This window comes from Salvelinus namaycush, chromosome 1, assembly GCF_016432855.1.
Source record: "Salvelinus namaycush isolate Seneca chromosome 1, SaNama_1.0, whole genome shotgun sequence".
Lineage (NCBI taxonomy): Eukaryota > Metazoa > Chordata > Actinopteri > Salmoniformes > Salmonidae > Salvelinus > Salvelinus namaycush.
Window position 1 is genome coordinate 65524790 of NC_052307.1, and position 24059 is coordinate 65548848.

Sequence of the window (24059 nt, forward strand, 5' to 3'; positions counted from 1 at the left end):
CTTTCACTTTCCCCACTCAGGTTACGGGGCCTGCAGACAGCGGTCTGACACCAGGGAGCCTGCCGCTGTGGCCCAGTACAGGGCCTGATTGTGTGGCTGCAGTGACCGGAGGATGGATGTGTCTGCTCTGTGACAGCCCACAGAGCGGCGCTGGCTTGGCCCTCTGGGTAAACCTATACTCCACAGACCTAGAGTCACACAGGATGAGCCCTAGCTGAGAGACAGCTCAATAGAGAATTAGTCAGTGGGAGACATGGGACAGCTAGAGAATGGGAGAGATAACCTGGGTGTGATTAATACCATCCAGATTTGAACCCTGCTTGTGAATCAAGCTGACAGTCCTAACCTTGGGATTGTTTCAAAACAACACCGAAATCAACATATTAGATGCAAAGAACTATTGAAATATAGCAAAACAAGTTTGTTTTATTCTTTCCTAAAGTGGGTTGTTTCACATATCATGGGGAAATCTAAACCTTTTATAGTAAATGCCCTGATAGAAGGGACCACCTCTACAGTATGACATAGTCATAGAGTTTTGTTCAAGTTTAGTTTTGTTCATACACATGCAACCTTAGCGCCGTATAGACAACACTTTATCCATTGTCCTGTCCATTGTCCTGTCCCGCCCATTGTCCTGTCCATTGTCCTGTCCTGTTGTCATCTATGCATAGTCACTTTAATAACTCTACCTACATGTACATACTACCTAAAATAACCGGCACATTGACTCTGTATCGGTACCCCCCTGTATATAGTCTCGCTATTGTTATTTCACTGATGCTTTTTAATTACTTGTTACTTTTATCTCTTATTCTTATCTGTATTTTTTGAAACTGCATTGTTGGTTAGGGTACGCATTTCACTGTAAGGTTGTATTTGGCGCATGTGACTAATACAATTTGATTTGATTTGATTTGTCCTGTCCTCCATTGCGTTAAACTCACCTTATAAAACAGTCAGCTGGCACAAGATAGGGGGATACCACTGAAATATGAGGCTAAGCTATGGTCCTAATTCATCCAACTGGATCTCAGGGTCTGGGTGAGCAGGTGCACAAAACAAGATAAACACAGAGAGGGAGAGTAGGAGTGGGAGGGGCTGACAGGGAAACAAAGAGAGGGAGAGAAGTTGAAAGTGAGAGGGACAGACAGAGAGAAAAGAGGTCAAATAATATTGTTTTAGTGCACATTTATACCTGGAACTTATGGAGATATTCACAAAGCCTTATAAACACATTTTCAAGGATTTGAAGAACTGAATAGAACGTCATTGGTGAGTACAAACAATTATAATTCTCTTTATACTCCTTTTGATATTGCAGATGGCTCCTGTTTAGTATTTTTGGGACATCAAACAAATCCCAAGTATATGGATAGAGATGCATAGGTGGCAAATGTTAACCTATCTTCATGCTCTCATAATGTCTAAGATGTCTAATGTCTTTCCCGTTTGAAGAAAGAATATTTCTGGATAGATAAACAACTTATTTAGTACCAGTATTTGTATTCCTTCTGTGCATTTCATATTTCAAAGTCTCACTCAAAACTGCTTCAAGTTCATAGAAAGAATAAAGAATATACCTCAGTTGATTGAAATCCATGGTAATACACCTCTATTGTGAGAGGGAAGGTGGTCAGGTGACGGTGGCCTGTCATTAAGGTTTAATGTCCACTCTACAATTAAACACTCTACTCCCTGTGTCCACCCTACTGACACCAACCCATTGCCAGAGGAAGGCTGTAACAGGGGATGCAGTCCAAACTCAGGGATATGACATCAATCAGACTTAGGACTCAGAGACAGATGTGACATCACTGTGACATCATCAGCACTGGCTTGGAGGTGGTAGAGAAGATGGCGGTGTTTAGGGTCATGCGCATCACACTGTTGGTTGTTTTACTGGGCAATACATCCACCAAGAGTTCAGGTGAGGAGACTGTATCTTACAATTTCTTGTTATGATGTAGTGTAATGGTGTGATGATGTCTTGATATTAATAATGTTTGCTGTATCATGCTCAAAATATGGCTTTGCAACATCATTTCCAGCAAGTAAAAAAGAGGACCAAAGAGAGCCCATTTTCAAGGAGTTAGTATCAATATGGCGTAAAGGAGGGGGGTGGTATCCTAGCAAAGAGCCTGCCTCCCCGGAGAGAACCCAAGACCAGCAGGTCCACAGCGTGGTGAGGAGCATCATGGGAAGTCTGAAGACCCTGGGCCTCCTGCCCAGTAAGAGCATGGGCCTCCCCTCCCTCCAGAAGCCTGTGGACAGGCACCGTCTGTCAGGCTTCCTCTACAATATCTCCATGTACCTCCAGGAGATGGGTGCTGAGCTGGAGGAGCGACAGCTTGTCTCTGACGAGGAACAACTGTGGGAGAAGGTATTGCAGTCCTTTATCCAGTCAGAGGGGGGCGCTGCGCTGAACCAGTGGGACAGCCGGGAGCCCCCCAGGCCCAGCGTCAGACTCCAGGACTGGTTCCTGTCCCTGAGAGGCAGCCCTCACTGGGACGGGCTGCTGGGGCTTCTGCAGAGCCTCATGTCCCTGTCTGAGCGGCAGCCCCATAGGCCCCTGCTTGACTTCCTGTCCCAGAACTGGAGAACAGTGAGTGCCCTGCTTGAGGCCGCCCTGCAGGCGCTGGTCAGCGGGACCTATGGCCAGGCCAGTGCCGGGCTGCAGGGCTTCATCTGTGCCCTTAGGGGCCGCAATGAATGTGCCTTCAGTGTCAGCTGGCTAACACAGTTCCTCCGCTTCATGGAGACACGCAACTGGAAGCCCGTGGTGAACCTGCACCCTGCGGGGATGGGGGCCAACCAGAGAAGGGGCTCGGCTGCTTTTGGGCGCCTGAAACCCTTCAGCATGCCCCCCAAGGCCCTGAGAGAGGAGGGGTTGTCTGGGAATGCCACTCAAGGGGACGTTGGGGACAGAAGGGACATGGGGGGAGACCTGGACTTCCTTCAGACACTGCTCCTGCAGGCTTTATCACGCTCCGATGGGGGGCAGAGGGCGGGGCAGCTGGCAGAGCAAAACCCTGCCCTGCTGCAGGGATTGGACGGCCTCAGAAGGGGATTCTTGCACAGGGTGGGCAGCTCCGTGTACGGCAACCTGAGGAGAAAGGTGTCCCGTGTTACCATGGCGCTGCTTGATGATGTCAGCAGCGTGGTGGACGTGCCACAGCCCAAACATAAGGGCAGATGTTCCGTAGGTGAGTCCATGATGCTCCCCATTCACCAAAAGGTTGGGGTCAGTTCCACTTCAATTTAGTCAATTCAGTGGATGAGCTGAAATTCAATGTATGAATGGAATACTTCCTATTTCTTTCCTTGAGGATTTTGTGATTTGACTGAATTCAACTGGAATTGAGCCTCAACCCTGGTGGCTAGCTATACTAAACAAAAATATATACTCAACATGCAACAATTTCAAAGATTTTAGTGAGTTACACTTCATAGAATGAAATCAGTCAATTGAAATAAATACATTAGGCCCTAATCTATGGATTTCACATAATTGGGCAGGGGCGCAGCCAATCAGAATGAGTTCTTCCCCACAAAAGGGCTTTTTACAGACAGAAATAATACGGATGTGGCGGTCCTGGGCTAGCGTGGTTACACTTGATCTGTGGTTGGATTTAATTTAACTAGGCAAGTCAGTTAAGAACAAATTCTTATTTACAATGACATCCTACCCCGGACGACGCTAAGCCAATTGTGCGCCGCCCTATGGGACTCCCAATCACGGCCGGATGTGATACAGCCTGGATTCAAACCAGGGACTGTAGTTTGAGTTTGAGTTTGAGTTTATTTTTACAGGGACAGTGCACATTAATCAACGTTTCAGTAAAAGTGCCGGTTTTAGCCAGCCGGCTAATTTTCAACCGCAGTCCCTGGGCAGGTTATTAATAGTGACACCTCTTGCACTGAGATGCAGTGCCTTAGACCGCTGTGCTACTCAGGATGCTCTGCCAAATTCTCTAACACGATGTTGGAGGCGGTTTATGGTAGAGAAATGAACATTAAATTATCTGGCAAAAGCTCTTTTGGACATTCCTGCAGTCAGCATGCCAAGTGCACACTCCCTCAAAAGAGACATCTGTGGCATTGTATTGTTTGACAAAACTGCAAATTTTATTGTTCCCAGCACAAGGTGCGCCTGTGTAAGTAATGATCATGCTGTTTAATCAGATTCTTGATATGCCACACCTGTCCAGGTGGATGGATTATTTTGGCAAAGGAGAAATGCTCACTAACAAGGATGTAAACAAATTTGTGCACAACATTTGAGAGAAATTTGCTTTTTGTGCGTATGGAAAATGTCTGGGATCTTTTGTTTCAGCTCATGAAAAATTGGACCAACACTTTACATGTTGCATTTATATTTTTGTTCAGTATATATGCTCTTACTTTTACTGTTCTTATAAAACACATGTCAGAGACAGGTCATACATGTTGATCAAGGTCTCTTGAATTGAATTTCCCTTCATACTAAGCTGATAATATGTCTCAAACAGCTCTTACTCATTAGTCATGAATGATTTAGACTGAAACCCATGACACATGAGAGTGTTTGAACTGACAGTGCTTTAAATCATAATGGCCATGTTAGTCATTGAGAGGATCGGTGTTACCCTGCATCCCATGCTTTGGCTAATCTCTTTGCCCTCTCATTGATGCCAGTAACACTATCTCCTGGGCATTGTGAGCCCAGCTATGCTGTTACATCAGGCCCGATTGTATGGTGCAAGTCGCTTTTTCCACCATTGATCTACCATAATATTCACTAGCTCTCTTACACTGTCTGTGATTTTCCATTAATCTATCTTTTTTTAATCTATCTTTTCAAAGGTGACCTGAGACAGCTAATCTTATGGTAAGTAATCGAGAAAAAACTAAGCTTATATTATAAACTACATGCATCATGATGGTTTCATTTTATAACTTTCCCTCACAAAGAATATGAGGTTAATTGAAAATGTATGTTGTTTGTAGTACCTTAGTTTACCATACTCTCTCCCCTTGTCTGTGACTTGTAGGGGGATTAGACATAATGTCACGTGGAATGCTCAGGCTCTGGGCTTCAACTCGCAGGGCCCTCCCAGCACCCCTCCCTTCCTCTCCTGCCCAGCCATAGAGGGTGAGAGTGGGGACCCCAGACCCCCACCACGCCCCTCTCGCCCTAGACCAGCCCTGTCACCCAGCAGGGCGCCCAAACAGAAACAACCACCCAGCTCAACCCCAGTACCCCGCCGTTCCCGTCTCCTCAAGCCCCAGTCTGAGGCAGTAGAAGTTGGCCACAGCCACCTGAGAGAGATGGGGTACTTTGCCTCGGCAGAGATCCTGGAAGCAGCGTGTAACGCCTCTATCCCAGGCCTTACAGGGGTGTCCAACTTCACTGTGTTCCTCTACTGTAACCTGTTTGACGGGGACGATGGGTCTGTGGACCCGGAGGTTGGTCAGCTGGGACCCGACCTACACGCCACGTGTTCCGACGCCGCCTGGTACCTGTCTGCAGCCGAGGATGACTTCCTGTGGGTCCACGTCTGCAGCGAGTTCTTCGCTCACCAGTTTAACAACACTGTGTGTGCCAACACCTCCTTTTGGCTGCAGAGAGCACACCAGGTACAGTCCATGATCAAACCCCACTTCTGAATGCAAAAGAGTTGGGTTCTCAACTCACTTTTTTAACTTCTCCACAATGTTTAACTACATTCTGCCTGTGATGTTTGCAGGCTGCAGAGATGAAGGACTACCACTATTTCAACCAGTCCAGTATAGGTGACCTGTGTGTGCAGCTGTCAGGGGAGATGGTGGAGGGCGGGGGCAGCCCAGGGCCTGACGAAGCCTGCTTGGCCCAGCTGGGCACCAGGTCCCTCAGCGCCCAGGACTTCAGACGCTGCTTCCTGCCCAACACTTCTGCTCTGGTCTCAGCCCTGTGTGGCAGCGAGTCCCCTGAGGCCCATCCCTCCCACACATCCCTTCCGGAGGGCAGCTGGGCTGCAGAGTACTGCTCCAGGCTCCACAACTCCTCCCACCCTGAATCCATAGAAGACACATGTGACTACAGGAAGTGGAGCCTGCAGCATTTCACCAATGCCACCCTGCTGGAGCTCTGTGTCAGTACAGAGGGGTTGAGGGAGTATGTTTGTAGCAATGCCACCCTCTACCGCCGGCTACTCTCAGCCTATCCTCAGTTCTCTGACCTTTGCGTTGACCTGGATGTAGAACAGGAGGACAGGAAGTGCTTCCTCCAGTGGTTCTTTGACATGCTCCCGGCGCCGTACGACTTTGACACATCACAGCTGTGTGTGAATCCTGCTCCGCTGCTGGTGGAGGCACTGCACAGGCTGAGTGTGTGTGAGGTGGATGGGGGTGAGCGCGGGGGCTGGGTGGGGGCTGTGGGGTACGTGCTGAGGGTACTGGACTTTGTGGTTGGGCTCTCAGCGGGGCTGGATGAGGGGGAGGGGGAGGTGAGGCAGGGCCTGGGTCAGGCCATCCTCCTCTCCAGTCTCCTTGACAACGCCTCATTCTGGGCAACTCTACGTCCCGACGCCTCACTGAGCGTGCTCCAAACCGTGGGCTTGTTCCTGCGCAGGGAGCAGAGCGCAGCTCTCAAAGAGGACCTGCTCAGCTGCTTCAGTGTAAGCCACATACCTTATACATAGAACACATACACACAAACATAGACACATGAAGGTGATGTGAATGCCTCCTCTGTCCTGACAGCCTGTATTATGGGACCTCATTGAGAGAGAGGACAACTCCTCTGCCCTCAGAGTCCTAATGCAGGTACTGTACACTTTTATAAAACGGTTAGTTGGGATCTTAGATGCAGATTGACTGGTTACCTGTACTAAGGTGAACATTGTTTTCTCTCCAGGAGTACCTCCAAATGCCCAGGGAGAGTATCCGTACATTGGTGATGTCAGCAGAGAAAGATGCGGTGAAGAGGTTTCTGTCTCACATGCACCAGAGCTGGGACCAGCTGCACGTAGAGACCACTCAGGTTTGCCCTCAAACACTCTCAGTTTAGTCATGGATGCTGGAAAGTAGGGATGTTACTAAGTTACTACTACTGTCAATAAAGACCACTGTCTCCCCCAGTCCTCTCAAAGAGAACTGCAGGCCATGGAGACCATGACGTCCGCCTTCATCCACAAGTTCCCTCGTGTGACCCCTGACCTCTTCGTCGACCTATCACAGTTCATACCTTTCATGTCCGTCTCTGACATCATGAGCTTCCCCACCTCCCTGATGGTCAACACCAGTGTGTGAGTTACTAGACCTGAGCTGCCATTTTATGCCAAAGGTCAAAGGTAATCGTGTTGACTGGTTCTGTGTTGTATCATAGGTTGATGGCGATCCGTGACCACAGCACAGAGATGAAGTCTCCACAGAAACAGGCATTTGTGAAGAGGCTCCTGCAGTCCAGTGTGGTGGGAGATGTCCCTTCCTGGCCACCATATTTCCTCAGCTCCATCCTCCCACTGCTCCCACACCTCCCAGTCAGCCAATTTCAACAGCTGACATCAGACCAGGTTAGACATCTCATTCCTTATCTACTCTACAGATATTTTCATGAAGTATTGTGTACTGCATTGGCATTACTCTGTCATCATGTCCCTCCTTAAGCTGAGTCCCCTGGTGGAGTTTCTGGGAAACACCAGTCTGGATGGAACAAGGGGGCGCCATGTTCTACGGACTCTATTCATTAAAAAAAGGAACTTCACCAGTGATAATATATCTAGGTAAGGTCTTTTGTCTCAAGTTGTAAACTATTCCGCATATAGTGCTCTAGTTCTGACCAGAGCCACAGTGTCCCTTTGTGCAGTTACCAGAGTATTAGACCAGAGAGACGAGGGCATTATTTCTCAACAGGCTGGGAGTTCTGGTTTGTTACCTGAAACCAGAAGAGCTGCGTCCGTTTCTGCTGGCTTCCCCTGTGTCCTCTGCTCTTTGGCAGCAGCTAGCTATCTGTGTGTCTGAGGGACTCATCAGTGATTCAGGCAGGGTGAGAGAGAATTGCATGTAAAAAAAAAAATGGGATGCACTCCAAAAGTTCCAAGTTCATTTTGTGGCAGTGTGACAATTCTTTCCTCCTACACACCTGTTAGGATATCAGTAAAAATATCAGTATTGCCATTTGTATATGTATACAGTCCATATCATATGTGAGGGGCTCTGACCCTGATCTTGCCATGTTCAGCTGTCTCTCTGGCTGGTCCAGGCGGTGCGGCCTCTGAACGCCAGCACTCTACCTCCTCCAGCACTGGCCACCCTCAGGGGCCTACTGCCCCAGCTAGGGGCTTCCTTCCTGCAGTCACTGCCCTCACTACAGCTCTTGGACCTGCTAACACAACCAGGCCTGCCCAGCTTCTCCCCAGCACAGGTCAGCACTGCATGGACTATGCCTACACACTGAATCTACCGGTATGTTGTTTTCTGCTGGGTGAACATTACATGTTGTTTTTAACTTCCTCCAGGCGTTCCAGATATTATCCAAAATTTCACAAGACACAAATGTAAGTAAAGGCTTATTAGTGACCTCTTCAGTTATGTTTTAATCTACACAGCTTGTTGTGCATTCTTACGAGGCCATATATGCATGATGATCCTCTCCTTGTCAGCTCACCATGGATACACTGTGCAGGCTGAAGCCCTTACTGCCTGGCCTGTCCCCTGCTGTGCTCAGAGGCATACACTGGTCTGAGATCAGTGGAACCACTCACTGCCAGTGCTGGCGCACTCTACTGGCTGACCTGAAGCCTGCCCATAGAGCCATGCTCCACAGGGCACTGCAGGAGGTAAGGTGCTCTTGTTTCTCTGTGGGGAGATTACTTTCTCCTTGCTGTCAAACGGTTCTTTATTCATCATTTCCAGTGGCTCTGCATTGTCTTTCTTACCACACTGAGAGCAGATGATGACACAGTAAAGAGATGGTGGAATTTAAATGCCAACAAACCAATTATGCTGTCAACCAACTACCTTATACGGCTAGTCATTGTGAATTTACCTGGAAGTAATTCCATAAGTACAGTACTTAACCTATTACTCAGGTACATATTCCATTGTTTATTCCTTTGCTTTTAAAAAAGGCTTTAGCCAGCAACTCAAGGAACTTCACAGTGCAGCTCCAATGTCTCCTGCCGTTTGTGCCCCTGAGGGAGCTGATAGAGGTTCTGGATAGAGAGACATTCCTGAGAGATATGAGCCTGTACAGAGACCTGCCATGGTCCCCCCAACAGGTGCACATCCATCTCCACTATGCTCTGTCTGAACAGACAACACTACATAAACACCCACTCCTTTGGCTATGGTATAGCATCATTACTGTTGTTGCTCTAGAGCGAAAGCCATGCTGCCAAGCTGCCAGTGTGGGCCTGGGCTCCCATTAATCTGCAAATCATTGGATATGCTTCACATGAGCCATTCAGGATATTAATACCCCATACGCCTCAGCCGTCATCAAGAAAATTGGTTTGGATGTAGTACAATAGTCTGGAGGGGGAATATAAATTAGTAATGCCTACCTTAAATAGATTTAGTCAGAGTCAAGGGTGTATTAGATTCCTTTCACCACCTGTTTTCTCTCTCTTACACACGTTGTCTTTCTGAATTATATAGGCTCAGCTACTTTTCAAGAGGACCCATCAATCTGAAATCATTACCAGAGACACTGTAGAGTAAGTCAAATGTTATTAGGTGTCATGGGTATGTGCTGTGTTATTGAATATCATGCGATATTCATGCAAATCATTACATGACAAAATTGGAGACTCAGTCAGTACCCAGTTTCATTAGTTTCCCTTACCTGGATTACAAATGCAATGCAGTCTTCCAGATACAATGTATTCATCCAATCATCTATTTGGTCTTTAGGGACTTGGGCCATATTGCTGGTGGAATGAGCTGTGATTGGCTAAAGCTTTGGACCAATGAAACCGATTTTTCAGAGTTGCTTCAGTTTGTCAGTGAGTTGCCAGGAGGGGTGAGACCAGCTCTGGTGAGGAACCACAAGCTACCCACATGGTATCCCTCGTGTCACCCTCCCCTCCTCTTTCTCTCTCACCCCTTCCTTTTATTTATCTATATTTAGATACATCTTTCTTTATCTATAGTATTTTATCTACCATATCAAATGTCAAGAAAAGTATTCATGGAATTCTTCAGAGCTTCCTATTTCATACTAGTTTGTTCAGATGTTTTGTGTTTTGTTACCAGAGGAAATGCGTTGTAGAGGAGCTGCGGAAAAGACCAGAGGAAGACCTGGATGGTATAAGCCCCTGGTTTGCTGCAGAATTACCGTAAGATATCATTCACTCCAAAATATATTGTATAAATGGGCCAACATTTAATCTTTCTCTATACAATATTAATCTGATTATTCCTGCTGTCCCAGGGTGAACCTGATTGAGAGCCTGTCTAATACTTCACTGACAGCCATCCTGGCTCACATTCAGCAGCACTTTGTGGACTTCCTCAAGCTGCCCCGTCATAAGCAGATGGCCTTAGCAGAAAAGGCCATCACTGTGCTGGTGAGGAGAGACTATAATATTATTATGACGAAATACTCCTGATTAATAAAACATACACATTGATCAATTCATCCAAACGTAATGATACAGGGTGGGAATGCATGGCATTACAATACTTAATAATCAGCTAAACAGATTGTGCTTTGTTGTCAGCTGTAGTCATTATACTGTAGTACCTGCAGTAATTATACTGTAGTAACTGTGTTCTGATGTGTCCATCCAGGGCACCTCTCAGGGCCTGGCTGATGGGGAGCTCAGGGTGGCCTCTGTGGACCTCCTGGGGCCCCTGTTGCCCTTCCTGGACAGGGATACCCTGGGGCTGGTGGACAGAGGGGCCCTGGGGCTGCAGCTGGATGAGCTGAGGGGGTACTGCCTGCCCTGGGACACCCTGAAGGACTTGGCTGCTCTGCTTACTGGGAGAGACCTGCTGGGGTGAGAGACAGCTGGGTCTCTTTTAGGAGATGGTGGAGTGAGAGGCCTGGGGTGGTTGTGAGCTGGTTATGGCAGCACTGGGCTTGTGGGTATCTGTCATGTATGCATTTATAACAGAAAGCTGGTGTGTGTGTGTTTATTGTAGAGAGGCATCGGCATGGACGGTTGGTGATGTGGAGCTTGTTGGCAGACTGTTGTTTACTCTCTCTCCAAAACAGATCAACTCCATCCCACTGGTGAGGACTCCAATGGGCGAAACATCAAGTGCCTTTATAATGACTATCACTTTATCATTGGTGATGACAAATAAAGCCCTGCAGTACTGTATGTGATTGCATGCGTGTACTTTTAGCAGAATGTGCTAAGTGTGTGTTTTACTACCATATATCAGGTGGTACTGAGTGCAGACATGGTGGAGGAGGTTCTGGCAGGTCAGTGGCGCTGGGAGAACAGTGATGTGGGTCAGGCCTGTGTGTCCCAGTGTGTGGACCAGCAGGGCCAGAGAGAGAGGATCCTCAGCCTGATACGGGGGGTCGTCAGAGCACAGAGCAGGAGGAGAAAAGGTCATCATTGATCAGCTCTCTATATCACAAATGTATCATACCCACTAGCTCTGAAGGAAAGCTTGATGATAATGCATTGTGGTTCTAAACTCATTGCGGTCTCATGTCATCTATCCAGTGCCAGTCCCAAGCTGTGGTGACATAAGAGGCACCTTCCCCTCAGCATGGACAGCCAATCAGCTGAGCCGGATGGCAGGGGAGGAGTTGAGCCAGTGCGTGGAGGTCATAGGTCAGGACGCTTCACTGAGCCCTGAGCAGCGCCGAGCACTGTGGGTAAAGCTCAGGCAGGTCAGTTTCAGAACATCGGAGACGTTTTGGTTTTCATCACTGCCTGCTAAAGATTGACAGTGGAAATGTGTTGTGTATCTTGTGCACTATCCTTCACCCTCCTCCAGGCGTACAGTCCAGTTAGAGGCCTGAGACCAGAGCAGGTCCTGGGGCTCGGCTGTCTGGTCACTGAGCTGGGGGAGAGAGAGCTCCAGGACACTAACCTGACTGACCTAGGTGTCCTGGCCTACCTGGGGGCTCTGACCGACTGGAGCCCAAAAAAGGTGACGAGGCTCCCATATTCCAATCTCACGTGTGATATTTGTAGTGTGGAGGGTTGCCCACTCCTGGTGTAAGTTGTTTGACTCTCCAACCCTGTGTATCGTTTCAGATGAGAGCAGCAGTTGTTGGTGTGATGCGGAAGCGGAAGTTGAAGGTAGAGCAGCTCGGAGCTGTAGAAGTGGCTTCTCTAGGACACCTGCTCTGTGGTTTAACACTGTCAGAGATCAACAGACTGGACCCCTACAACCTCAGGTCAGTCATGTATTAGAAATACACACTTTATTTTAACCACAGAAATATTAGATTACATACCTTGTGAATAAAGCTCAGCCTATAGTGCAAAAGGGAAAAATCTGTCATTTTTTGCTGTCTGATTCCACTTGGTGATAATGCTTCCTTCAACTCAGTCCTAATGAGTCCTCCTGCTATATGACTGACAGCATGGCTGCTCTGTTCCTGAGGGAGCTGGCCCTGCCGTGTTCAGAGCAGCAGATGGAGGCTCTGACCGTCCATCTCTCCAGTCCTCAGGCCTTTGGCCCTGTCAGTACCTGGGGCCCCGAGGTCTTCACTGAGATCGGCACACTAGCAGGTACAGCTGTTCAAATGGGGCAGGGGTTTAAACTCAGAAAGCTTTATTGTTGTATATTCAGTGTACTGTATTTGATCCTTAACTATAAGGAATAGTTAGTTGGTAGTGACCGGTGAATCCACCCCTCTCGCACACACACTCATTACATGAGTCCTCTCTCCCTCCCTCTCTCTGTCCAGCGGGTCTGGAGGACATGGTTCTGTCTGCTCTGGTACAGGAGCAGGTGGAGGGGCTCATCCCCGAAGCTATCGCCCTGATTCCCCCCACAAAGATGGCTGTGAGTCTCTCTCTGGTTCACCTCAGGATACTTAAGAGCTGGTTTGGATAATGCTGTTTAAATAATGCTCTCCAAACCACATCCCATTTTGTTAGTTGATGCACGATGTGTGTGTGTGTGTCTGTCAGGTGGTATTCAGTGCGGTCCAGTTGTCGTGGCTGAATGTGGAACAGGCGTGGGTGGTCACAGAGAAGCAGTGGGCGGAGCTGAACAGTGGGCAGAGACATGCCTTGGGCCTAGCGCAGTATGAGGGGGATGTCCTGTTAGAGCACAGAGGTAAGGATTCACAGGGGTAATGATTCAAAGGTTAAGGACTCAGGGACATGGATAAAGATCATCTCATGAGAAAGAGGGAAAGAACTAGTTGGTCTTATTGATGGGTGTTGTTCAATGATTTATGTTTTTTGTCTGTAATAGCATACCAATATCATCATGTTATGTTTAACAGTAACTATGTGGTAGTGATATCACTGTTTGGTATGTTTTGTTTGCGTCCACAGGGAGGAATGTGGCCCCGGCAACACGGTCAGATGACAGCCTCACTGTGTGCTTATTGTCGCTATGCTGTATGTTATGGCAACTATCGTAAAACACACAGTAACCCATTTGTATTTATTTGTTCTTTGACCTTCTTTTATCGAATTGTAACATTTGTACTTAAAAATAAACCAAACATTTTGAACTGTGTTCCATTTGTATCCTGGAATGAACCCTTCACCTCATGCTATTCTAATGCCTGACATACTCTGCATGCATCATTCTGATGTGTCTGTGTGTCTGGGATTATGCTACTCTGTTACTGTGGTTACAGTGTGGAGGGCACTCATTAAATTTGATATAAAAGCGCCTCTCGGAAAATAGGGCAGTAGGACACAACCTCATTTTGTATAGTACACAACAATTACTGGTCAATCCCCAAGTTTAATTTGAATGTATTGATATATAGCTGAAGAGTTAGGTAAAGTCCTGAATAGCAGCTATAAACTCTTCAGCTATATATCAATACATTCAAATTAAAGGAGGACCACAGTTAATGATTTGGATTTATATAGCTTTATTGAAGTATATTGTTTGTGAATGTAAAATCGCAAGTCGGGGCATCTGCAAGGCCAGTCTCTCTCTACTTGAACTGTGAGATGGGTGCAGGGATTCGGATATCCTGATCTCTCTCCAGTCTCTTCTCACACGCAATCAGGTATTTAACCCCAACAATCACATTCTGAACAAGCTGGACCTACATACAACATGCAAACACACATAACCTATTCTTTCTCCACTCTCTACAACTACCTATTAAAGCTGATTATGATTGTCACTGTCACTGCATTCTATTCTGTGGTGTAGTGATGCAGTGTCTTACCTCTGACTCACCCAGTCTGGCCAGGTTAGAGATGTCAACGGTTGTGCCACAGTTGCAGAGTCCACGCCATCCATACCTCGCTTCTGCAGAAGCAGGTTGTCCAGCATCTTCTGAAAACGAGCATCCCAGTAAAAAATAACAGAAAAACAAACAGAGAATTTAGGATCCTGGAATTTGAGGACAGCTCAGCACAGGGATCCCCTTAGCACATTTTCTTCATACGACTGTTCATGTGTCAACCCATAGGTGAGTGAGGTGGTAAGGGCCAGACCTTGCTAAGACGAGGTTGGTTGCCCTGAGTCCAGTGCCCAGGTTGGAGGGGCAGGTGAGGATGTAACCCAGCCTCTCACTCCACATGAACTCCCAGCCTTTCTCCATGATCAGCCTCTTCACCTGGTGGTGATGTCAACAACAGCTCATAAAAAGACACAACAAAGCATGAAAGGTTTAAGTGTCATTTAAGACACAGTTAACGTGTGGGTGTAGGCAATCAGTGATTCTGCTGGGCTCCCCTCATGTCCCCTGTAGAACCTCTCAAACACCCTCTTCATGTTGCTGCCCTTCTCTATCTAGATGACCCGGGTGTGGTCCTCCTCGTTGATCCACAACAGGAAGTTCTCCTGGTTGTTGTGCCTTTCCAGACCAACGGGTTATCTCCATAGGTTTCAGCGCTTCTAAAATAGTTTCTATTGTTTGGTTTTAGAGTTGTGCTTTTATCAAAACATTATACTTACCAAATGCCCTGTGCATCTGGCCAATCCCTGGCCATTCCTGCACAGGTCAAGAGGGGGGACACTGGTATATCGAACAGAAAGTGATCCTGTGAACTCCAAAAACAAGTGTTATGCATCTCAGTGATAGAATAAGGAAATTAAACAAATAAAAACAATTCTCCAAAGCAGTGTGTGATGCAGACTGTGTTTTCCTCACATGAATGAGCAGCTGCTGCTCCTTGTCAGTCATCTGTACTGTCCCTTGAGTTACCCCTGCAGGACGTTGAGGGCGTCCACCACCAGCTCCACCTCCCGGCACTCCGCCCAAAAACAGCCAGGGGGCAGGCTCAGCCCTCAGGTGCTCAGGCCCGTCCACGTGACGATGACACATGGCGCTCATCAAACTGACCTGCCCGGACCTGACAAGAGACTATGGTAAGTACTGGCTCACTTGAACAGTTTAGAATGTAGATATGTAGGTCTGGTACCTAGTCAACTGGGTGGTTGATGCAATGACATTTCTATACTTATATCCATGGACATTCCCATCATCCTGTACATTGCTGGCATCCAGGTCTGTGGGGATATTGTGTATAAATGTATGGCCTTAAATAAATGAAACCTTGGTAACCAACAGCAATCACAAAGCAAAGGCTTCTGTGTTATTCTTTCCTTTCAATACTTCTCCTCTCTACACACAAAAAGGTGGAATATTGGAAAACTCTGCTATTACGAGTCTGCAGAGCACTTTCCTTCACTTCAAGGCAGAATTGAAAACTGCAGTTGATCCTCTTTCATCTAGGTTTTATCTGTATAACACATTTATAATGAATGGGTGATGCTCCAATATGTGTAGTAGCTTTAGAATATCTATTTCACGGCGACCGCCATTAGATTCAAAAAATGCATTGAAGTTCCAGCAAGATAGGTAGCAGGCATACCAATTCACTGTGAAAAGACACAGACCACAAATGCCGTTGTGACCCATCCCGATAGGACTCCTCGTCTCCGGCTACCATGCCAACAGACTTTATGAAGGGCACACAGCTTGGCATAGAGGGAAGGTATGAGGTGACTGGCCTTGCAGTTGTTGTGTTTGCGTAAATCAGGGAACTCTTCACTGTGAGAGAAATTGAAGGTTGGTAACACTATTGAAATAAGTACAGACAAAAAGGGGGTACAATGATAGCACACCCCTAACGAATGAATAGGTGTTGGAGGCTGTGGACACTGGGATCTGTCACTGTCTGTCTGGGATAACTGGCAGGGTACAGCCTCCTGACTTGAGCTCCTGTGGTGACGTGCTCTCTGTTCAGAAAAAACCCTGCTGTAGCAAATGACCATACTCCACTAAGAGACAGGACTCCTATGTTGCGCTTCCTAGGTGACCACAGCTTGAAGAAACTGCTTGCCATTTTCCCTGTGAAACATAAGAGGAGAGTGTGTTACTGATACTAGCTGCTGTCCCCTTGATCCTGAAGTACTACTCATCACTACTACTCAAGATCTACACAAAACCTACTGGTGTTACTACTTGATTGCTATTGAGATGTGTAGTAAACCAGTAGTGATTTATGTAGTAATTTAAGTACCGGTAGTAATGAGTGATACATTGGGTTTCACTACTGTTGAACACTACATATTTCCTACTCAAATCACTACATAATTCTCCCTTAATGACTACTGTGCAACTACTGAGCTTTTGGGTATCTACTGCTTAAAATCTACACATACCTACACAATTCCTACATGTTCACTATTGGATTACTACACAACGCCTACACATTACTACTGTATGCCTATTCAATCCCTATTTAATTACTACTGCCAGTGCCATCTGTGTGTGTAGTGTTGTGTCACTACTGAATTGCTCCTGATCCTTTTTAATCTCCTAAATAAACCCTTTAGAATTACTATTGAAAACATTTACTACTGTTTATCTATTCAAAATCACTACTGACATCTTCTTGTTTCACTACTGTGTCACTACTAGACCAGTGCACATTATTGAACTTTTTATTATTATTACATTAATTACATATTAAATTACATAGTTACACTTTTTTGTTAAACCCTTTGAAGTCGTGTCTTCATTCAGCTTTGACTTAAATTAGTGTTAAATGCAAATAAAACCAAGTTTTTGCTGTTCTCTAGGTCTCATAATGTTGACCATGTCACGACTTCCGCTGAAGTCGGTCCCTCTCCTTGTTCGGGCGGTGTTCGGCGGTCGACGTCACCGACCTTCTAGCCATCATTGATCCATTTTTCATTTTGCATTGGTTTGTCTTGTCTTCCTTCACACCTGGTTCCAATCCCATCAATTACATGTTGTGTATTTAACCCTCTGTTTCTCCTCATGTTTTGTCGGAGATTGTTTAACTATCTTCAGATCCTCTTTTTTTGTTGCAGTCACATTTCTCCACAACGTAACTTTTAGAAAATAAAGATACGCAGCAGTAATATGTAGGCATTGTGTAGTAATACAATTATAAGCCATTATTAATCATCTGCTAACATAAGACAACAAAGAAAAACATTTGATAAACAATGTTAATCTTACCAACAATGGCCTCCAGTCTTCTTATGTCGAGGGCCACCTTGGCAACATGTCAAAAGAGGTAAGTAGAATGGGTAAGAATACCAATATGAAAATACTGTACATTTGCATACAAACACACTTATTAGGTATCATGACGCTACATGCTGTAGCTACATTTCAATGGTGCTAGCAAAGAGCTAGGCTAAACTCAATTACATCTCTATGACAACGGCTAACGCCTAAGACCGTTTTGGCTAGCAATCTTTTTGATGTGGTTAAAAGTTAAATACACGGCTAAACAACGACATGAACGTATTCATAAAACATGATGGAAAGTTGATTTACAGATGGTGCCAGCATAAGGGTTATGGACGCCAGGATGACGAAGGATGGAAGATGATTACATTCGGGATTGTCAAAAACAGTAGCTAGCCAACAACAACAACCAACTACTTCCTGTTATGTTGTCACGCCCTGGCCTTAGTTATCTTTGTTTTCTTTATTATTTTAGTTAGGTCAGGGTGTGACATGGGGAATGTATGTGTTTTTTGGATTGTCTAGGGGTTTTGTACGTTTAATGGGTCAGTGTCTTGTCTAGGTGTTTGTATGTCTATGGCTGCCTAGATTGGTTCTCAATTAGAGGCAGCTGTGGTTCATTGTCTCTGATTGAGAGCCATATTTAAGGCAGCCATAGGCATTTGGGTTTTGTGGGTAATTGTCTATGTAGAACGTTTGTAGCGTTTGTATTGCACTTACGTTTGTAGCTTCACGGTCGTTTGTTGTTTTGTTTCGTTTTGTTGTAAGTGTTCGTTTCGTGTTTCACTCGTCTCAAATAAAAGAGATGTATTTTCCACACGCTGCGCCTTGGTCCACTCATTATCCTCAAGACGATCGTGACAGAATCACCCACCCCCAAAGGATCAAGCAGCGGTGTAACGGGAGAAAGCAACAGCGCACGAAGGAGGAATGGACATGGGAGGATGTTTTGGACGGCAAGGGTTGCTACACATGGGAGGAGATCCTGGCTGGAAAGGATCGCCTCCCATGGGAACAGCTGGAGGCGATTAGGAGAGCAGAGGCAACCGGAGAGAGGAACCGGCGTTATGAGGGTACGCGACTAGCACGGAAGCCTGTGAGTCAAGCCCAAAAATTTCTTGGGGGGGGGGCTACAAGGGAGTGTGGCGAAGTCAGGTAGGAGACCTGCGCCAACTCCCCGAGCTTACCGTGGAGAGCGAGAGTACGGGCAGACACCGTGTTACGCAGTAGAGCGCATGGTGTCTCCTGTACGTGTGCATAGCCCGGTGCGGGTTATTCCACCTCCCCGCACTGGCAGGGCTAGATTGGGCATTGAGCCAGGTGCCATGAAGCCGGCTCAACGCGTCTGGTCTCCAGTGCGTCTCCTCGGGCCGGCATACATGGCACCAGCCTTACGCATGGTGTCCCCGGTTCGCCTACACAGCCCAGTGCGGGTTATTCCACCTCCCCGCACTGGTCGGGCTACGGGGAGCATACAACCAGGTAAGGTTGGGCAGGCTCAGTGCTCAAGGGAGCCAGTACGCCTGCACGGTCCGGTATTTCCGGCGCCACCTCCCCGCCCCAGCCCAGTACCACCAGTGCCTACACCACGCACCAGGCTTCCTGTGGGTCTCCAGAGCCCTGTTCCTCCTCCACGCACTAGCCCTGTGGTGCGTGTCTCCAGCCTATTACCACCAGTGCCTACACCACGCACCAAGCCTCCTGTGCGTCTCCAGAGTCCTGTGCATCCTGTTGCTGCTCCCCGCACTAGCCCTGAGATGCGTGTCCCCAGCCCGGTACCACCAGTTCCGGCACCACGCACTAGGCCTAATGTGCGTCTCCAGGGTCCAGTATGCCCTGTTCCTTCTCCCCGCACTAGCCTTCAGGTGCGTGTCCCCAGCCCGGTACCACCAGTTCCGGCACCACGCACCAGGCCTACAGTGCGCCTCAGCCGGCCAGAGTCTGCCGTCTGCCCAGCGGCGCCTGAACTGCCCGTCTGCCCAACGCCGTCTGAGCTGTCCGTCTGCCAAGCGCCGCCTGAACTGCCCGTCTGTCCTGAGCCTTCAAAGCCGCCCGTCTGCCCTGAGCCTTCAAAGCCGCCCGTCTGCCCTGAGCCTTCAAAACCGCCCGTCTGCCCTGAGCCTTCAAAGCCGCCCGTCTGCCCTGAGCCTTCAAAGCCGCCCGTCTGCCCTGAGCCTTCAAAGCCGCCCGTCTGCACTGAGCCTTCAAAGCCGCCCGTCTGAGCCTTCAAAGCCGCCCGTCTGTCCTGAGCCTTCAGAGCCGTCCGCCAGACAGGAGCCGCTAGAGCCGTCCGCCAGACAGGAGCCGCTAGAGCCTTCCGCCAGACAGGAGCCGCTAGAGCCTTCCGCCAGACAGGAGCCGCCAGAGCCTTCCGCCAGACAGGAGCCGCCAGAGCCTTCCGCCAGACAGGAGCAGCCAGAGCCTTCCGTCAGACAGGAGCAGCCAGAGCCTTCCGTCAGACAGGAGCAGCCAGAGCCTTCCGTCAGACAGGAGCAGCCAGAGCCTTCCGTCAGACAGGAGCAGCCAGAGCCGCCAGCCAGCCATGAGCAGCCAGAGCCGTCATCCAGCCATGACCAGCCAGAGCCGTCATCCAGCCATGACCAGCCAGAGCCGTCATCCAGCCATGACCAGCCAGAGCCGTCATCCAGCCATGACCAGCCAGAGCCGTCATCCAGCCATGACCAGCCAGAGCCGTCATCCAGCCATGACCAGCCAGAGCCGTCATCCAGCCATGACCAGCCAGAGCCGTCAGCCAGCCATGACCAGCCAGAGCCGTCATCCAGCCATGACCAGCCAGAGCCGTCAAGCAGCCATGACCAGCCAGAGCCGTCAGCCAGCCATGACCAGCCAGAGCCGTCAGCCAGCCATGACCAGCCAGAGCCGTCAGCCAGCCATGACCAGCCAGAGCCGTCCGTCAGACAGGAGCAGCCAGAGCCTTCCGCCAGACAGGAGCAGCCAGAGCCGTCATCCAGCCATGACCAGCCAGAGCCGTCATCCAGCCATGACCAGCCAGAGCCGTCATCCAGCCATGACCAGCCAGAGCCGTCATCCAGCCATGACCAGCCAGAGCCGTCAGCCAGCCATGACCAGCCAGAGCCGTCAGCCAGCCATGACCAGCCAGAGCCGTCAGCCAGCCATGACCAGCCAGAGCCGCCAGCCAGCCAGGATCTGCCAGAGCCGCCAGCCAGCCAGGATCTGCCAGAGCCGCCAGCCAGCCAGGATCTTCCAGAGCCGCCAGTCAGCCAGGATCTTTCAGAGCCGCCAGTCAGCCAGGATCTACCAGAGCCACCAAAGCGGGTATTGACAATGGTGGAGTGGGGGCCACGTCCCGCACCCGAGCCGCCGCCATAAGAAGGCCCACCCCGGACCCTCCCCTTCTGTGTCAGGTTTTGCGGCCGGAGTCCGCACCTTTGGGGGGGGGGGGGGGGGGGTACTGTCACGCCCTGGCCTTAGTTATCTTTGTTTTCTTTATTATTTTAGTTAGGTCAGGGTGTGACATGGGGAATGTATGTGTTTTTTGGATTGTCTAGGGGTTTTGTACGTTTAATGGGTCAGTGGCTTGTCTAGGTGTTTGTATGTCTATGGCTGCCTAGATTGGTTCGCAATTAGAGGCAGCTGTGGTTCATTGTCTCTGATTGAGAGCCATATTTAAGGCAGCCATAGGCATTTGGGTTTTGTGGGTAATTGTCTATGTAGAACGTTTGTAGCGTTTGTATTGCACTTACGTTTGTAGCTTCACGGTCGTTTGTTGTTTTGTTTCGTTATGTTATAAGTGTTCGTTTCGTGTTTCACTCGTCTCAAATAAAAGAGATGTATTTTCCACACGCTGCGCCTTGGTCCACTCATTATCCTCAAGACGATCGTGACATACAGTGGGGCAAAAAAGTATTTAGTCAGCCACCAATTGTGCAAGTTCTCCCACTTAAAAAGATGAGAGAGGCCTGTAATTTTCATCATAGGTACACTTCAACTATGACAGACAAAATGAGAAAAAAAAATCCAGAAAATCACATTGTAGGATTTGTAATGAATTTATTTGCAAATTATGGTGGAAAATAAGTATTTGGTCAATAACAAAAGTTTATCTCAATACTTTGTTATATACCCTTTGTTGGCAATGACAGAGGTCAAACGTTTTCTGTAAGTCTTCACAAGGTCTTCACACACTGTTGCTGGAAAAGTACAGGCCTCTCTCATCTTTTTAAGTGGGAGAACTTGCACAATTGGTGGCTGACTAAATACTTTTTTGCCCCACTGTATGTCTTCTTCTGCGATCGCGAAAAAACAGTGTAGTCTGGCTGTAGTGTTGTGATACTTATTTACTACTAACATAAAGTTGTAAAAAATCTACCTGATTACTATTGAAAAGCCTGTGTAGTAAAGCTGTTATGTTTTGACTACTTATTAACTAACTACATCAAGTAGTAAAACTACACGATTACTACTTGAAACACTATGGTTTTCCTACTGAAATCTACAAAACTCTACTTGTGTATCTTGAGTAGTGCATGAACTACACATTCACTACACAATCCCTATAAGTCTCTACATAGTCACTTCTACAACATGTATAGGTTTTGTGTAGTAATCCAGTGGTACTTTTTCATGAGGGATTCAACTGTATCAAACACCATAACATATCAGAAAGTCTACAGTAATGTTAGCTAGCGTCCTTTTCACACTATGATGAGTGTTTTGGTCATATATTAGGCCTATTGTCCCTCCAGCAGTAGATTCATATGGTAGGTAGGCCAACATACCTTAAATTACCTAACTAGCCTCTTGACTGGAGGACTGTGTCTATACCTATAAATCCTACAACGCAGACCGGTTAGCTAACCTAGCTAGTTAGCAAGACTGGTTAGCATCGGATCGCGAATGTTGGGTTGTTTGATAAGTTTAACACTAAACAAATGGGATATTTAATTTAACATGAGGATGGCGCGCAAGATGGCGGTCAGTGCAGATAATTTGTTTTGGAAACTGAAGGAATTATTGGATTTCCTTACCCAATTATGACCATTGGATTATTTATATGGTCATAAAACCCTGTATGAATATGGTTTAGTTTATTTACCAAAGTAATTGATTACTTTTTGCAAGTTATTCACCTCTAAAACTAAGTTTGCGACAACACTAGATAGCCTGATAAGCTAGCTAGCTCAAAAACGAGCTTGTCGAACGTACATGTAAACTGCCACAACCAGAACCAAAAGGAAAAGAAATGGAGAGATCGTCAGATGGACAATTAACCACAAAAGATAGTATGATTTTGGGTACTGTGGGGAGGAAATACTGCAATGGGTGATGAAAATGTGGTGAGCACGGACAACAATGCTCACAACTTGCGCCCTCCAGCCCCCAGCTCAGGCCTTTACCTTACGACCCCGGCACTCCAGTCAAGCCCCAGCGGGAAAAGATGAGAGGCCAAGAGAAATGTCACTTCTTGAGATGCAAAACAATATTGTAATGCTTTTGACAGGAAAGATAGATGAAAGGGCAAATGGCTTGGAGGTCATGGTTAGGGAGAATACGATGAAAATTGAGGCCATTCAAAAATCTGTTGACTTTATCTTTGGAGAAGTGAAAACCCTCAAAAGTGACATGAAGAAAGTGGAAGTTATCTGCCAGGAAAATGAAAAGAAGGTGGCTGAACTCGAGCAAAGGGTGAATGAGGCGGAGAGATACCAGCGCAGGTGGAACCTGAGGCTCCATGGAATTCCAGAGCAGGCGGATGAGGACATCAAATGCAGAGTTGTTGACATCTGTGGAGCTGTCATTCCCAAATCAAAAGCCAAACTTCAGGAAAATGTAGACATCGTCCATCGTTTGGGAAGACTTAAGGATCAAGACAAGAGACCGAGGACAACCATCATCCGGTTCACCAACAGATCTACAAAGGATCTTCTTTGGAGGCGAGTGAAGAATTGTGAATTTCTCATCAAGCAAACATTGAGGTTCACGGAGGATCTGACCTCCGCAGACAAAGTGACAAGAGAGAAACTGTGGCCGATGGTGGCTGCAGCTCGAAAGGCAGGGAAAACTGCGTTTTTTATCGGTGCAAGAGTGATCATCGATGGGAAAGAAATGCGGCCAAATCAGAACATTTGAGTGAGAGCCAGAGTCTAACTCGGACAGAACTGTCAGGCCAAAAAACTGATTACCAGGTGAAAAGCATCCTTTTATTATAAAAATGTACACAAACACTTGAATGAGAAAAGGCTGAACAGTGAACTGGTAAACTAAACACTAACTATTGGTGAATAACTGCTTATTGTAAAGTCTACACAATATCTCCCCCTTGTGGGAGTAAGAATACTTTGGTAAATGTATGACCAATATTTGTTTGTTTTTTGTTGGAGAGGTTAATAATGGGATGGAAATCCTTTTGAGTTACATATCCTTAGGAAAAGCTTATATTAGCATAACAAGGTTGTTGGTTGAAGTTTATGTCTTTATCTCTTTGTTC

General features: G+C 47.3%; 1 protein-coding gene and 1 pseudogene across 1 annotated transcript; one reads left to right on the forward strand and one right to left on the reverse strand.

The window, feature by feature from the left end:
- Positions 1-861: 861 nt before the first annotated feature.
- LOC120052624 (stereocilin-like) lies at positions 862-13629 on the forward strand. The gene is made up of 30 exons (XM_038999648.1): positions 862-1275; positions 1734-1930; positions 2052-3206; positions 4846-4870; positions 5034-5619; positions 5730-6638; positions 6724-6786; positions 6878-7003; positions 7102-7268; positions 7349-7535; positions 7630-7745; positions 7876-8008; positions 8204-8386; positions 8481-8519; positions 8625-8801; positions 9093-9242; positions 9622-9680; positions 9877-10000; positions 10219-10301; positions 10397-10532; positions 10756-10964; positions 11110-11200; positions 11356-11527; positions 11646-11815; positions 11923-12078; positions 12186-12328; positions 12517-12665; positions 12845-12942; positions 13071-13218; positions 13443-13629. Exons 2-30 carry the CDS (start codon positions 1858-1860, stop codon positions 13529-13531), a joined length of 5916 nt encoding a protein of 1971 aa, XP_038855576.1. The 5' UTR covers positions 862-1275; positions 1734-1857; the 3' UTR covers positions 13532-13629.
- Positions 13630-14062: 433 nt separating this feature from the next.
- LOC120052630 lies at positions 14063-16003 on the reverse strand (annotated as a pseudogene).
- Positions 16004-24059: the final 8056 nt, after the last annotated feature.